We start from the raw sequence: 16777 nt of genomic DNA, 5'->3' as shown, positions 1-16777 counted from the left end.
TGTCAAGTCCTGATCCCATTAGGTTACTACTGTAAGACTGCCATGGATAAAAACACAAGAGGTGTTTTCATGCTTTGAGATATCCCTGCCCATACCATAACACACCTTTCCCTGAATCTGTCAGTCTCCATTTGTATGTAGTGGACCAAGATAGGGACGTTATGGCCTTAAATGAAACATATGGTGTAGGAGTACCCCAGATGCATGCTTTCTTGAAAAATCTGCTAAAAACATGTAGCGTCGAGCAGGGTCAAGGTCGGCTGAATTTTAACCCAAGAACATTTTCACAGTGCACAGAGGTAGCTCAGGGTCAAATTTAATTAAATTCTGTCCACCTGTTTAAAAGTTCTATTACAAAAACCAAACTTGCATTTCTTTCGGTTATTATATGTTATATTGTATAATGTGTGATTGCTATTCAAGAGCATGTCTTACATAGTTTGCTGCAGTTTAAATATATATATCTGTATTGTATAATTTGTTACTGCTATTCAAGAAACCGTATAAATATCATCATAAATTTTTTTGTATTTTACTTAAGTACAAATGAAAGGCCGAATTCTTTTTTTGAATTTTATTTAAATTTCCTAAATCCAACATATGAAATTTGTTGTTAGTTAAAATGCAATGGAATGGCGTGTGTTTTCGTTATAAGGCCACCACTTGTCTTTTGAACATTACATCCTATTAACAGCCACGCCCATTTAAGGATGTGACAGGTTACGGTGACTGAGGGAAACCAGAGACAAGGAGATCTTGGCCCTTAACACAGTCATCTGACATCCACTGCTAGACTGACCACCATCCTCGATACTCCAGGGGTTATCATCACTTTCACTCTCTCCACCCCTGGAACATGTCAGCGCAAAATTGAAGGTTCTATCTGCGACACCTTTTGGACATGACTGAAAGTCGGAGTCTTTGATGTACAGGAAATCATCAAATGAATCTTGAGGCCGTTTAACAGTATATTGTAATGGTTTTGAAGTTGGGTGAGTATCAGCTTGTATTTGGTCAGTTTTTTCCCTGGAACCATTGAAATTACTTAGCTTGTGCCTTCAATTTTGCCATGACATGATTCCACAGTGCAGAGAGTGAACATGATCATAACCCCTGGAGTATTGATGATGGTGGCCTAGCAAGTTCATATTTTGAACATTCTTCAGAAGAATCCAGAAATTCATAAATGGTTGGTTTTGTTTTGTTACAAATTCACTTCTGTGCCTACCAATTCGAAGCTTTGACTTAGCTGAAAAATAACAACATATCATGTGTTTCTTTTCCTTAAAAAATTAAACAAATATCTTTTGTCAAATGTGTGAATGAAATTGGACAAGTAATTCAGACTTCTTGTTCAAGATGAGCTATGCTCGATTTTGGACCAAACCTAAATATTAGATTTGGTCAGGACAATATCATGATCAGTTCATGCAGGTATGGTATCATTGCCACTCCCTAATAATGTTTCAGACCACCCCCAGGTCCCTCAGGGTCATCTGCCATGATTTTTCAGGCCAAAATTTGGTTGAAATCGGCCCAGTACCTGGTGACTGCCCTCATGTAGGCCTGGAATCCTGTGACCCAGAGGTGGAGGGCTAGTTATAAAGACGGTCAGATACTGTAACCACTCGGTTACAGTAACCCTCATTAGAGACACATCAGTCTTGTTGACTATACATAATGACAGTTAATAAGAATCCCCAATGAAAGCATTGTGTGTACTGCCAGGATCATACACTCACACCTTGCCTTTTTCTATTACATTCTAGCACTCCTTCCTGATGTAACATGTAACAATCCTAGGCCAATCAAGTCTTTATATACTATATACACCTACACAGTAAAATACCTCTGCTGATCACACAATAGAAAACCTGAATCTATAACAAACGATTTCTCTAAAGGCGAAATTTATCATCATGGTAACAAGTAGTGATAACACAAATGAAAAGTGATAATGACTGCCCCCTCGTTTACAAATAAGAATCAGATCGGGTGTAGAACATGATGCTATGATATCATATGGGGTACACATGAACATAATCTGTTGAGAGATTTTCATGGCTTGACATTGATTTAGAGGAGGACGTGACAGGACAGACCAATATGGTTTAAACTATATGCCCCCCATGAAATTGCTGAGGGGCATGATCAAGGAAAAATAAATGTACTGTAGATTAATATATATTTTGGACAGGTGTATCCAACACTTACCTCAGGTAAATGAAGGTGAACTAGACCTTTCTGAAGAAAGTCGTTGCTGGAGAGCTCGCTGACCATGAAAGACTTGGCGAAAGTGTAGGCGAGTTGTACACTTTCTTTCATCACATTGCCCAAGTTACCAGTCACCTCTATACTGCCAGTCTCTGGCTTGTCACCAGTACTGGGGCTGTCCAGCGGCCTCTTCAGCACCGTCTCAATAAACAGGGTAGATCCACCTGACATTAAAGAGGATAGTTTTTTATAAGTTTTCAAAATATTCAGATTCAAATTAGAGTTTGAACTTCCATTCCTTCTTGGCTTTGACAGTCTAGAATCATTGCTGTAAATCAACTTTGCAACAAGTTTACAGGGAATGATCATTGCAAAATAGACAATATCATGCAATTCCATAACTGCTGTACACCATCTGTCTTAATTAATAGAGATAAGCTTTTATATAATTATGACAGTGAAGCTCACAAAGTTTAAGAGCATAACAAAGAAAGTTGGTTTACAATAGGCAACACAACATTTCTATACGTTTAAGTATGTTAAGTAAGCAGTGTTAATACTGACCTGTATTGACCTGAAATGAGCTACCAAACCTACCAATAGCTGTCCATAACTATAAACTGACATATAATGAACAAAAAACCCAGTAGACCTACCCATAGCTGTCCATGCTAGGCCTGTAACAACTCCTGGAGGGTTAACTTGGTACATTCTGTCAGATGTAAACAGTGGTTTGCCAGCATAATCCTTTAAAGATTCTGTATCCACCTTCAGATGTTCAGCAGACTCTGTGATAATCTTCAGGGCAGCTTTCCTATATATCTGCATATTACCAAGACAAAAATTTTTATATATTCTCGTTACATAACAAAGTCACAAAATTTTCACAGAAAAATGAAATATTTGCAAAATGTTAAAACTTCATAGAAATGAGAAATATGTGAAACATCAAATTATTTTTACAATACATGAAAGTATATGATACCTTTTCTATCTGCTTCTGAAGGTTTCGAACCCCACTCTCCCTACAGTAAGATTTTATCAGCGTTGTCATAGCCTCATCCGTGATATTGACTTTGTCTTCTGTCACTCCAGTCTGTTTCTGAGTCTGTGGTACTAGGTATTTCTGATAACAAAATAAACCACAAACATTCGAATGAGATAAATCAACACAATTCTGAATTTATAGTAGCAGGTATCTCTGTAAAAAATGAAAGGCCCATGGTCCTCAACAGTCATCTGACTACAAATACCTATATATTGAAAGAGGCAAAATGGGCTTAAATTGCTCAACTTCCCTACAGCTTAAAAAGACATTGACAGTTTATCACAAAAAATTCTGCAAACTTGAAATCCTGTTCTTTATACACTATACAAATACCATGACTCTGGATCTATTGCTTGTTGTAAGAAGAAATAATAAGATCTCAACATATTTAACCCTGTGACCTTGAAAGTACCTGCAGGTCAAAGTCAATCATTTGAATAAAACTGTTAGCCAATCATCCAATGATGTGTATGTTAAAGAACCAATATCAACAGCCTGGACCTTTTGGTTATTGAGAAATAGTCTTTTAAAGCTTTTAACACATTTGACCCCTGTGGCCTTGAAAATCTGTGAAGGTCATTCATATGAAAAAATTTGGTAGCTAAACAGAAGATTCCTCAGTCTTTCGGTTATTGAGAAGAAGATGAAACATGATGGTTATAGGTCATCCTGACCCTTCAGATCAGAGGACCTAACAAAATGTAGTCTTAAGTAAATACAAAAGCCCTAAAGGAATATATACGATTGTCACATTCCTGGCAGATTTAAGGACCTCTATTTCTACCATGTCAGTGGTGCCCACCATTCTGTATTCGTATATCATCACTTGTTCTGATATTGTAAAACATAAATAGAAAATATTCCTGGTTGAATAACAGCTTCATTTTATCAAGTGGCATGCTTATTTTTATACTTCATGGGTTCACAGCACAAGTGAAAATATGACAGCTTGCACCCTGTAAGACGAAATATAACTGTTACTTGTCAAGAAACAAGGCATATTCTATCTAATGCATTTTTTCTTACTTTTCATTGAAACCAGTTAGAATTTACGGTATTGTCTATAGGCATGTTCTGGTATTGTTATCTGGTCAGATAATATACAGTAATTTCTATCTATTTAAGACACAAATATTGAAATAATTCCAAATAAAGTAAATGCAACACATGAAACACATATAATTGAATTCAAATTCACACAATTAAGTAGCAGTTTGGGAAAAATCAATATTTTCACTTTAAATACTATGATTGGTTGATAAAAAGCAGTGAAAATATCAAAACTTGTTACTTTCACTTGATGAAAATATCGCTCATGTCTTCACTGTAAAACCTTATATATCACTTTTAAAAAAAAAGACTCTTTGTATAGAAACGTTTGTTGTTATCATGAGTATATATGTTAAACTATGGAAATATCGAAAATAGAACTTCAAATGAAAGAATAAAGGTATCCACGGAGGTCCTTACACTTCCAATGATGTATAAAATATGAAGTACCTATAACATTTCATGTAATGCAGTAAAGAAAGTTTAAATAATCACAATTTCTAGAGTCATGTACTTGCTCTATCAAGTTATACAAACCAAAAGTAAAACACTAACAGTATTATCACAATGCAGTACACACTGTCAACATCATCTTTTTGTCAATGGTGAAAATGTTCAGAGTTTTTCTTAATGCTTGAGGCAGAAAAGATCACATCATTTCACCGATGGCATGAAATAGACTAAGGTTTTGTGGAAGAATCCTATATTTCAATAATTCTACTTCTCGTGATTTTACTCTGTCCTAGAGTGAAAAATAGACAAGAGGCCATGACTGTCACCTGAGATAAACCATACTAAATATAAAGTTACAGGGTAAATAGCTTTCAAGTATCATGAAAAAAGAAACTACAACATTGATGATAGCAATCCAGTGTCAATACATACATACCATCAAAACTGCCATCCGATACTAATAGTTCTCGTAAATTTATTTTCCAATAAATAATAAAAAATTTTTATGCTCAAAAATCTATTTTTCCTATATTAACTATAATAAACTTTACCCCCTCCCCAAAGACAAATGTGACACCCTGGGGGGTTAAAATTCACTTTGGTTAAGCACCTTAAGACTCTCCCATCCAGGAAGAGGATGTTAAGTTATCCTTCTATATATGGGTGTTGAGAAGAATATTTTTCATATTTGAGTCAATTATGGCCCCTCCCTTCAGCTCTTAAGGGTAAGCCAGGATCAATATAAGCATATTATCAAGCTGTCCTCCTTGACTCATAATTCTAACAAAGTCTGAAAGATTTCAAATGGAAATTAAACAAATTACTCCAAAAATGTACTTTTCTGATATAAACTATAGTAAACTTTACCTTCTCCCCAAGGGAAATGTAAGACCATGATCATTCAACCTATCAAGTTTTAAAGAAATCATTTAAAAACAGAAAAGTGTCTTCTGAACAAGACTAACACTATGGAAACAACCAAGGGAAGTAATTCTTCCATATAGTCAAATCAAACTGACATTCAGGAAAATACAATTTCATGTCATGGTATTAAGCCTTGAGAGAGATCTCCAAATGAGATTAACATCATAAAATCGACCAAGGGCAGTAACTGTTCCAGATATGGTGACATCAAACTGACGTTAAGGAAAACACAACTTTGTGTCAGGGTAATTAAGCCTGCCAAGATGGAAGAGATTGGTTGAAATTTGTGGAAGAGGATCTCTGGAAAAATAAGGTTATGATGGAAGGATGAACGCAATACCATAATATGTCCTGAAAAAAGTTTTGACGCGCACATGAAAAATATCTATGTTTACAGAAATACATTTCTGATGTCCCCACTAGTCAATAACAAGCTATTTGTAAGTTACATAAAATCTCTTAACCTTGGCAGGACTTCAATTTGGGGATATGAAAGACAAGATCATACTTTAGGTTCTTGGTTGGTAATATTGGAATCTTTCACATCTCTCTTCATATCCAATGGGATGAGTCAGATATATGTGTGGCAGAAATGTACATTCATGTTGATAGGAAACCATTCAAAGAGTTTCCAACCCTATGGTGTATTGGATGAAGTAATGTTACACCCACATATCTTATTTCTATAAATGATCCCTCCAAGAATGATACAGGTAGTAGACCTTCCTGCTGATGTGCTGGAAATCAAGTTTATACAGAACTTCAGACTGAAATTATTACATAATCCAATCCCCTGTCATCCACAGAATCCCTCACAGAATCAATGATAGACAATGTTTAAATATAGCCTAACTGATTCATCTAATTGGCTTTCTATATAAAAGCATACATTTGTCATATTTTCTGAAAAAAAAAATAAAATGACAGGGGGAAAAATAAAGCATAGGAAAATGGCATTAGGCTTAAAGACTCTGTTTTTGTAGGTGATAAGGCTACAGACTGCAGGAATACCAGGGGACCTGACTACATTCTTCTATTGTAGCAGACAGGCCATGCCATTCATCTAAGCTCCCACCCACACAATCACCCTGAATCCCTACCACTGTAAGTATCTCCACAAGTCAGAAACAGCTTAGAACCAGGAACAGCAGAACCAGCCAGATATAAGGCCATTCTTAATCATTTCTGGGCCACCAGATAAAACATACCATTTATTTTTTGTATGGTCTTGTCTAATAAGTGGCATGAAATAAACATACCATTTGTTTTGTATTGCCTTGCCTATAAGTAGTGAAGTGGCACCAGAACACAAACATTGCAATTAATTAGTATGTCATTACCCAAGGTCATACATGAACCAAAACATATTGAATGACACTGCCTGATTATCAACATCAGAAAATGTTGTATATGTATTTACTTTGTATGGTCTTGTTGAAATACCACTGCATCATATCGACAACAAAATACAAAGACAATTACCTTATTGAATAAGCATATTATATGATACATCCAAACCTCGCTGATCATTCCCTAACCTCGCTGATCATTCCCCAACCTCGCTGATCATTCCCCAACCTCGTTGATCATTCCCCAACCTCGCTGATCATTCCCCAACCTCGGTGATCATTCCCCAACCTCGCTGATCATTCCCCAACCTCGGTGATCATTCCCCAACCTCGGTGATCATTCCCAAACCTCGGTGATCATTCCCCAACCTCGCTGATCATTCCCCAACCTCGCTGATCATTCCCCAACCTCGCTGATCATTCCCAAACCTCGCTGATCATTCCCCAACCTCGCTGATCATTCCCCAACCTCGCTGATCATTCCCCAGAGACATCAAACTGCTAAACATCTAAACTATCTAGTTTCCCCATCCAAATTCTTCTACTACTTTTTAATGCTAAGTTACAGTAAGAAGGTAACTTTTAGTATCAACACTACATTTTAACATGACCTGGCATATCAATACAGGCAACTGAATCTTTATCTGTTGATGTCAATGAAATAATTTCTAGCAAAAAATCATCACAGGGAAGAATTTCTGACCAGTTAGTCAACCCTTGGAAAACTTCAATGAATGACACAAATAATTGTACCAAGAACTTGTACAAAGGGAGACAACTATTGAATGAGTTAGGAACCAAACCATCATCAGAAGAAAATCTGTTCTCTCTAAATATGTGTCCTTCATGCACTTATTGTCATATCAATGTGGTTTTAATCAAGTGTGAAACTGCATCTAAACCATCTCAGTAATATCTAGTTTTGAGGCAAAATTTCATAGGATAGCATATTGATTATAACTGAAGTCCCATATGTCGTTTACAGCAGGCAGTGTGGGAGTAAGTAATACAAGCTGTCAATGACAGCGGCTATAGAGACCTGATTGTGTTCAGTAATGTCAGTGTGTTTTCTAAACATCATACGACTGACCAATACACACATCATCAGGAAATATTATCACGTTCTTTGACATCAGATAGTTTGATGTTACGCTATTTTGCTAATAGATTGAAAAGTTCATGTAACCTATAGCCTGGCAGACATTGTTACTATATAACCAATTGATTTAATTGAATAAAATTCTTTACATGAAAATTCTTCATAACTAATAGATTCAGTTGAATCTATCTGTCTATCAATCACCACAAATCCCAATCTACCAGTACAGATATGTCTGTCTCTTAAGAAGATCGATTTTATAGGCAGGTAATTTTCTAGATCAGCTGCTAAATGCAGACTATGTTAGTCTGAGAGAACTTGAACTGTTTGGAAGGAATCAGCTGATCTACTATATACAAAATATATATCTACATGTAACGGTAGTGCATCATTATCATGCCCAGAACGAACTGCAGAATCACCCACAAAATCATTATTATAATGACCAGAACAGACTGAACAATCACCCACAAAATCATTATTATAATGACCAGAACAGACTGAACAATCACCCACAAAATCATTATTATAATGACCAGAACAGACTCAAGAACCACCCACAAAATCATTATTATAATGACCAGAACAGACTGAATAATCACCCACAAATACATCATTATAATGACCAGAACAGACTCAAGAACCACCCACAAAATCATTATTATAATGACCAGAACAGACTGAACAATCACCCACAAATACATCATTATAATGACCAGAACAGACTGAACAATCACCCACAAAATCATTATTATAATGACCAGAACAGACTGAACAATCACCCACAAAATCATTATTATAATGACCAGAACAGACTGAACAATCACCCACAAATACATCATTATAATGACCAGAACAGACTGAACAATCACCCACAAATACATCATTATAATGACCAGAACAGACTGAACAATCACCCACAAATACATCATTATAATGACCAGAACAGACTGTACAATCAACCACAAATACATCATTATAATGACCAGAACAGACTGAACAATCACCCACAAATACATCATTATAATGACCAGAACAGACTCAAGAATCACCCACAAATACATCATTATAATGACCAGAACAGACTCAAGAACCACCCACAAATACATCATTATAATGACCAGAACAGACTGAAGAATCACCCACAAAATCATGAATCTAATGACCAATACAGACGAAAGAACCACTAACAAATACATCATTTGAATGACCATTACAGACTTTCAGCAGACGTATAATTGCCCCTAAGGACTAAAATAGATATGTCTGACTATGTATATAGAAACTGTATTGACCTGTTGCATTAATAAGGCTAGAAGTTGCTGTTGTTGTTGTCCAATGTACCATATTTATCCAACATGTCCATGTCTGCTAATAAGTCAATCTAAATATACTATCTTTATCTCGCAACATTTCCATTTAATCTATGAAGCTCCTGAAAGATAATGTATCTATCCAACAGCATGCCCATGTATGGTAATAATCCCATTTAAATATACATTATTTATCCAGATATACTAAGCCGCTTGTCTAATTATACCATATTTATCCAATTAAATGTCCATGTCTGCTTATAAGCTGATCTAAATATACCATATATATCCAACAACATTTCCATGTCTGGTAATAAGCCCATCTAATTATACCATATATATCCAACAACATTTCCATGTCTGGTAATAAGCCTATCTAATTATACCATATATATCAAATAACATTTCCATGTCTGGTAATAAGCCCATCTTATTATACCATATATATCCAACAACATTTCCGTGTCTGGTAATAAGCCCATCTAATTATACCATATATGTCCAACAACATTTCCATGTCTGGTAATAGGCCCATCTAATTATACCATATATATCCAACAACATTTCCATGTCTGGTAATAAGCCCATCTAATTATACCATATATATCCATTTAAATGTCCATGTCTGGTAATAAGCCCATCTAAATATACTATATTTATCAAACAACATTTCCATGTCTGGTAATAGACCCATCTAATTATACCATATATATCCAACAACATTTCCATGTCTGGTAATAAGCCCATCTAATTATACCATATATATCCAACAACATTTCCATGTCTGATAATAAGCCCATCTAATTATACCATATATATCCAACAACATTTCCATGTCTGGTAATAAGCCCATCTAATTATACCATATATATCCATTTAAATGTCCATGTCTGGTAATAAGCCCATCTAAATATACTATATTTATCAAACAACATTTCCATGTCTGGTAATAGACCCATCTAATTATACCATATATATCCAACAACATTTCCATGTCTGGTAATAAGCCCATCTAATTATACCATATATATCCAACAACATTTCCATGTCTGGTAATAAGCCCATCTAATTATACCATATATATCCAACAACATTTCCATGTCTGGTAATAAGCCCATCTAATTATACCATATATATCCAACAACATTTCCATGTCTGGTAATAAGCCCATCTAATTATACCATATATATCCATTTAAATGTCCATGTCTGGTAATAAGCCCATCTAAATATACTATATTTATCAAACAACATTTCCATGTCTGGTAATAGACCCATCTAATTATACCATATATATCCAACAACATTTCCATGTCTGGTAATAAGCCCATCTAATTATACCATATATATCCAACAACATTTCCATGTCTGGTAATAAGCTTATCTTAACATGCTTTTGTTCAATATAATCATTTACCTTGTTTACTCATTGTTCTGTTAATAAGTATATTCCTTGACTTTGAATGCTGTGTTGGCAACCTAGAATTATTGTTTAGTTATATTTCAATACCAGGTGTATATACAGACCCACATTGATCTGTCTAGATATCACACAGGTACTGAATGCAGGTTGATGGTTCTTCTCTGGGAGCTTTCCTCCACCACCAAATCCTTAAATAATGCTGACTGTTTATACGACATGAAGCAACAATAAACCAACCTGATCTAAATATAGGACTTTGTGGTTCACCTCTAGGCTAAACACACTTCCTGAACACACTTTACAATGTTGAACCTTCGTTGTTCTTACACTATTACAAAAGTGTACTCATAAGTTGTATGATCAGGGGAAAATACAAAATGACCACATCACATAATGTATTTGTCTAAATCCAATCAGTAGATTTCCAGAAATTTTACCGTACAATGTTTGTTAACAGCATGAAAATGAAAACAATTTTTGTCAGCAAATGCTCTGATAATATAACACAAATGGTATTATTGTGTTGGAAATGCTCTGATAATATAACACAAATGGTATTGTAGAGTGACATAAATGCTCTGATAATATAACACAAATGGTATTGTAGAGTGACATAAATGCTCTGATAATATAACACAAACCTATTGTAGTGTGACATAAATGCTCTGATAATATAACACAAATGGTATTGTAGTGTGACGGAAATACTCTGAAAATATAACACAAATGGTATTGTAGAGTGACATAAATGCTCTGATAATATAACACAAACCTATTGTAGAGTGACATAAATGCTCTGATAATATAAAACAAACCTATTGTAGTGTGACGGAAATGCTCTGATAATATAACACAAACCTATTGTAGTGTGACGGAAATACTCTGATAATATAACACAACAGTATTGAAGTGTGACGTAAATGCTCTGATAATATAATGCTCTGATAATATAAAACAAACCTATTGTAGTGTGACGGAAATACTCTGATAATATAACACAAATCTATTGTACAACTGTAGTGTGATAAATATAACACAAACCTATAGTGTGAAATATAAAACAAATGGTATTGTAGAGTGAATTAAATGCTCTGATAATATAACACAACAGTATTGTAGTGTGATGGAAATGCCACAGATGACGCTTTGAAAATACTTAATTGTTAATGAATAAATAACCCCTGTTTTTATAAAAAGGAGAATGCATTATGATTTAGTGTAAAATAATGATACTCATGTTTTTCTATGAATTGCCCTATATAACTTCTAGATATTATAGGTTTAAGAATCAGAGTAGTATGAGAGATCACAGTAATACCTTACAACAGCTTCTACCCCCTGGAACTTTTGGTTAGTCCTATAGACATTTATCAAATCCCTCTGATTGAGTCATGTTTCCAGTTAAGTCAGACAATGAAGACAAGGAATACATACAACTATCTTAAGTATTGTTCTCTACATACAAAAACAACAACAAATACAAGAGAAATTTTTTTCAGAACTTTTTTTTCGTATTGAGTGTAGAAACCTTTCTCGAAATAGTTGATACATTTACAATGTCTCTAATTTATAATGTTCTTTTTCATTTATCCTTCAGGGACATGGAATTATTACTGTATTTATCCTAGTGTAAAAATTTACTAGTAAAGTTTGGGGAGGGCTTGTTTGTGAACTACTCGTAGCTTAATATTTTAAAATTTATAATTCTACAAAATAATAAGAAGGGGCCTTTTTGTGGGCAGGGGTTCATTTGCTGATAAATATGTACAAAGTCTCCCTTCACTCAACAAAAAATATCAATTCTTCCTGTCAGAAGGGCTGGGGGAGAACTATTAGCTTTATTCATTTGAAAAAATGCAATGCCTTCCTTCAGAAACAGTACTAAATACAAAGTCCCCCTTTATTCAACATCTTCTATTTAAAGCCGAAACCTCATAAGGATGCCAGTAGCTCCTTAATTATCTCAAAAATAAAATGTTTGATAATGTCAGACCAGCATATACATAAATTAAGGTTACCTGTGCGATGGCCAGCTTTTCCTCTGCCACATAGCCTGATACATCAATCATTTCCATCCGGTCCTTCAACGGTTCTGGTATAGTATCTGTCACATTGGCCGTACAGATAAACAAAACCTGAAACAGTAATGACAAGAACCAGTGAACCAGAGAACCTGAACCTGACAGATTATTGAAGAACCAGTGAACCATAATCAAGAATTTACTGAACCAGAGAACCTGAACCAGACAGATTAATGAAGAACCAGTGAACCATAATCAAGAATTTACTGAACCAGAGAACCTGAACCAGACAGATTAATGCAGAAATAGTGAACCATAATCAAGAATTTACTGAACCAGAGAACCTGAACCAGACATTGTAATGCAGAACCTGTGAACCATAATCAAGAATTCACTGAACCAGCAAATTTGAATTAGACAAATTATCACCAAACCAGCAAATAGCAAGTTGACACTCATTGAACCAGAGAACATGAACTAAACAAATTATCAATGTCCACAGTCTGTCATGTAAAGAGATTGAATCAGTTATACAGGTACAAGTTTTGTTACCTTGGACATGTCCACTGTGACATCTAGGTAGTGATCAAGGAAATTGGCATTCTGTTCAGGGTCTAGAAGTTCTAGCAATGCAGATGATGGGTCACCCTGCCAACTTCTACCTAATTTATCTACCTATAAAAAACAAAAAATTACAACAAACATTAGACTTCATGGTAGATGGTAGCTTTACGCCTTGTCATCTTTAGAACAAACAGAAAAAGGTTTTGGTTGTTTTTATTTTTAGAATATTGTGTCAAAAAATGTTTAATTCTAATCAATCTCCATGCCAACAGTATATACACTTCTACAGAAATTTATAAATCAATGTCTTAACTATGTTACTGAAGGCACTGAGACTGACTTTATTTTGTGGAGTGATAAAACATCAAATATTGAATTTATTTCATCAGCACATCTAAATTTTGTGACTGGTTTAAAGATTAATGCTACATGTCTCATTATTCATCATCCTACACACCTCATCAATAAGAACTAAAGGATTTTCTGTCTTGGTAGTTTTCAGACACTGGATCATCTTTCCTGGCATGGCTCCAACATAGGTTCTCCTGCAACCCAATACAGAAACATTTTTACACTATATACTGTTGTATATAGCTGACTATCAGCCGTATAAGCTAACCTATATCTACCCTTCTACCCTAACCTTTGAATTGGAGATAATGTGTTGATTGGACTTAATTAAAGACAGTAAAGAAAAACAACAAGGTATAATTATGTTCCTAATTCAGTGATTTTTCAGCATCTAGATATCTGAGTCCTGAGCTTGTGCATTTTTTGTTGGACTTGCCCAAATTTCAAGAACCTACTATTTCTCTTGGTAATGGAACTCATCAAAATTTTTTAAATGGTGTTCAGACCTGTCTGAAAAATACAACAACAATCAATGTAATAAGAGTTTTATTGTTAGCCGTTTGTGTTTTTACACCATCCTGGATGTGTCTAGATGATTTAAGAGTTACAGACAATTCATTAATGTGATGCCTGTATTACTCAGTGTTTCTCTGGGAACAGCAGTTCAATTTTTATCTTGTTATGTGGGCCAGCAGGAGAAAATTTCCAATTTTGAAGGTAACCAAACAACAACCAATTCACATGGCCAGCTTTCTCTTTGACCCAGATTTTCAGTCTCTTTGACCTAGATGTTCAGTCATCTAGAACCATTCCTCTTCCCATGATGAATCTGATCCTAGACATCCACTGCCCCTCCTTTAGGTTCATCCTTGCACAGAGTCATCATTGATAAATCCTGACATCCATTTTTAAGGCAGTTTGAACATAAGACATCATGCCAAAGGATATATATTTGTAAAACTTACCTGTGACCTTTGATCTCAGCCACATCCGTCATTCCTCCAACACTAAATCTGAAATACTATAAAATATATATAATACAGTAGGATGTCTTAGTTCTGCTAAACAGATCAGCCATCATTGTTGTACTGAATCAAACATGGAACAACACCTGTATTGTATTATATTGAAGTACTTTATCATCCCCTATATTGATATTTTTACTATTTTTTTTAACACCTGTATTGTATTATATTGTATTATGTATTTTTACTATTTTTTTTAACACCTGTATTGTATTATGTTGAAGTACTTTATCATCCCCTACATTGATATTTTTACTATTTTTTAACCCCTGTATTGTATTATATTGAAGTACTTTATCCTCCCCTACATTGATATTTTTACTATTTTTTAACACCTGTATTGTATTATATTGAAGTACTTTATCATCCCTATATTGATATTTTTACTATTTCATATTCATTCAATCTTCATTTATGTATATTAAAACAAAATACAAGTAATAAATGAGTATTAACTGTACAATCTTATTTTCAATTTAATATTACAATATTATCAATCATTTACTTTTAAATTATAACACAATAAATTCACTTGGCAAATGTACATACCAAGGTAAATTAATTCTTTGAAAGCTAAGAGATATTTAATTGTTTAACTTTAATACAGAGGAGATTTACAGTATCAAGGGTTTGAACAGCAACTTAAACATTTTACTGTCACATGTGGTTACTATATTATTACAATCCAGTCACATGTCACAGACTCTGTACTCAATACTTGTGTTTAATTCTTCAGAAACAGGTTAGGACATACTGATAAATATACCCTAGTTTCCAGGTAATAAGTTGTACTAGTATATAGGCTGCAGAGCTATTTATACCATAAACAAACAAAGTGGTGGTTCTAGAAGTTGACATCGTCTCTTAATGATCTATCAATCCCAGGGTGCAATAGCCTATTGTAAACTTCCACAATGTCTTTTTGTAATTGCTATGAAGTAATCATAAATCCAAAGAAGATATTTTTGGGATTCATATTAAAAGGCATGACTAATTAAAATCCAGGAAAATCTTATCTTTATTGCAATTTTAAAATAATCCTGTATACAGTTAGACGAGAAAGTTTTACACGACCTTTTTTCAGTCATAAAGACGGCATGGGCAAAATACTCGTAAACAAGGGTTACACGAGGCTACTAATGTTTGATAAAAACATTCCTCAGACTTATTAAAAATTAATTTTGATAGTGTGTTGAATTTTTTTCAATCACCTTTTTGTTATCCATATATAATAAGCTGCATTGGTATATAAGCCACATGCCTGTCCCATGAGATAAAACTGCAGCTTATAACCTGGAAAATACGGTCTACGTTATGGTCATCTTAATAAGCTTCCTAATTCAGGATGTGTCAGTGGTACATTTCTCCCAGAAAACTTTGTCAGTGTCTGTTTACTCACCTCTCTATTCAATGCCCGTGCTATAGATTTGGCTATGCTGGTCTTTCCCACTCCTGGTGGACCATAGAAACACAGGATCTTTCCCTGGGTACCACCCTTAAGTTGACTAACAGCAATAAACTCCTGTAACACATTGTATATATAACAAACATACTATTATGATGCTTTTCACAATCCTGGACCCATTTATGCCCCAAAATACTAAATATTCAAATATTTCTGAAGAAGCTTTTCAGAATAACTCCCAAAGAACAACAACTTAACCTTGTTACAAATCATTGAACAGAATCTAAATGGAAACAAGTTCTGCTCCAATTTACAAAGAAAATTTTTCCACTATGAAATATCAAATTAACAAAGTCTTTGCCAAGAATGTAAGTAATGGCTGACGTAGGAAAACCCCCAATCCCCTTATCAGGAAATGTAATGTGATTATCTATAAGAGCTCAAAGAAAGTTTCAGAAAAGGCCAAGAGTGACAAACCTTTAATGCTGATATATTATTTAATGCTGTGTAACAATTGATGTTACTATATTATTGTGTAC

General features: G+C 34.5%; 1 protein-coding gene across 1 annotated transcript in view; it reads right to left on the bottom strand.

The window, feature by feature from the left end:
* LOC132553597 (lon protease homolog, mitochondrial-like) overlaps positions 1–16777 on the bottom strand; it is a 46862-nt gene that overhangs the window by 10283 nt on the left and 19802 nt on the right. The window contains exons 13-20 of the mRNA XM_060217856.1: positions 16233–16355; positions 14774–14829; positions 13915–14002; positions 13446–13568; positions 12891–13007; positions 3200–3340; positions 2871–3036; positions 2215–2438 (exon numbers count right to left, since the gene is read on the bottom strand). Of these exons, the coding sequence (XP_060073839.1) occupies positions 2215–2438; positions 2871–3036; positions 3200–3340; positions 12891–13007; positions 13446–13568; positions 13915–14002; positions 14774–14829; positions 16233–16355 (1038 nt within the window). The remainder of the gene's footprint in view (positions 1–2214; positions 2439–2870; positions 3037–3199; positions 3341–12890; positions 13008–13445; positions 13569–13914; positions 14003–14773; positions 14830–16232; positions 16356–16777) is intronic.

The sequence above is a fragment of the Ylistrum balloti genome, unplaced genomic scaffold (assembly GCF_031769215.1).
Source record: "Ylistrum balloti isolate Yb309-2 unplaced genomic scaffold, AGI_CSIRO_Ybal_v1 Utg369640, whole genome shotgun sequence".
In the NCBI taxonomy this organism is placed as follows: Eukaryota; Metazoa; Mollusca; class Bivalvia; order Pectinida; family Pectinidae; genus Ylistrum; species Ylistrum balloti.
Note: the sequence above shows the minus strand (reverse complement) of the source record. Positions and strands in the feature narration are given on the sequence as shown.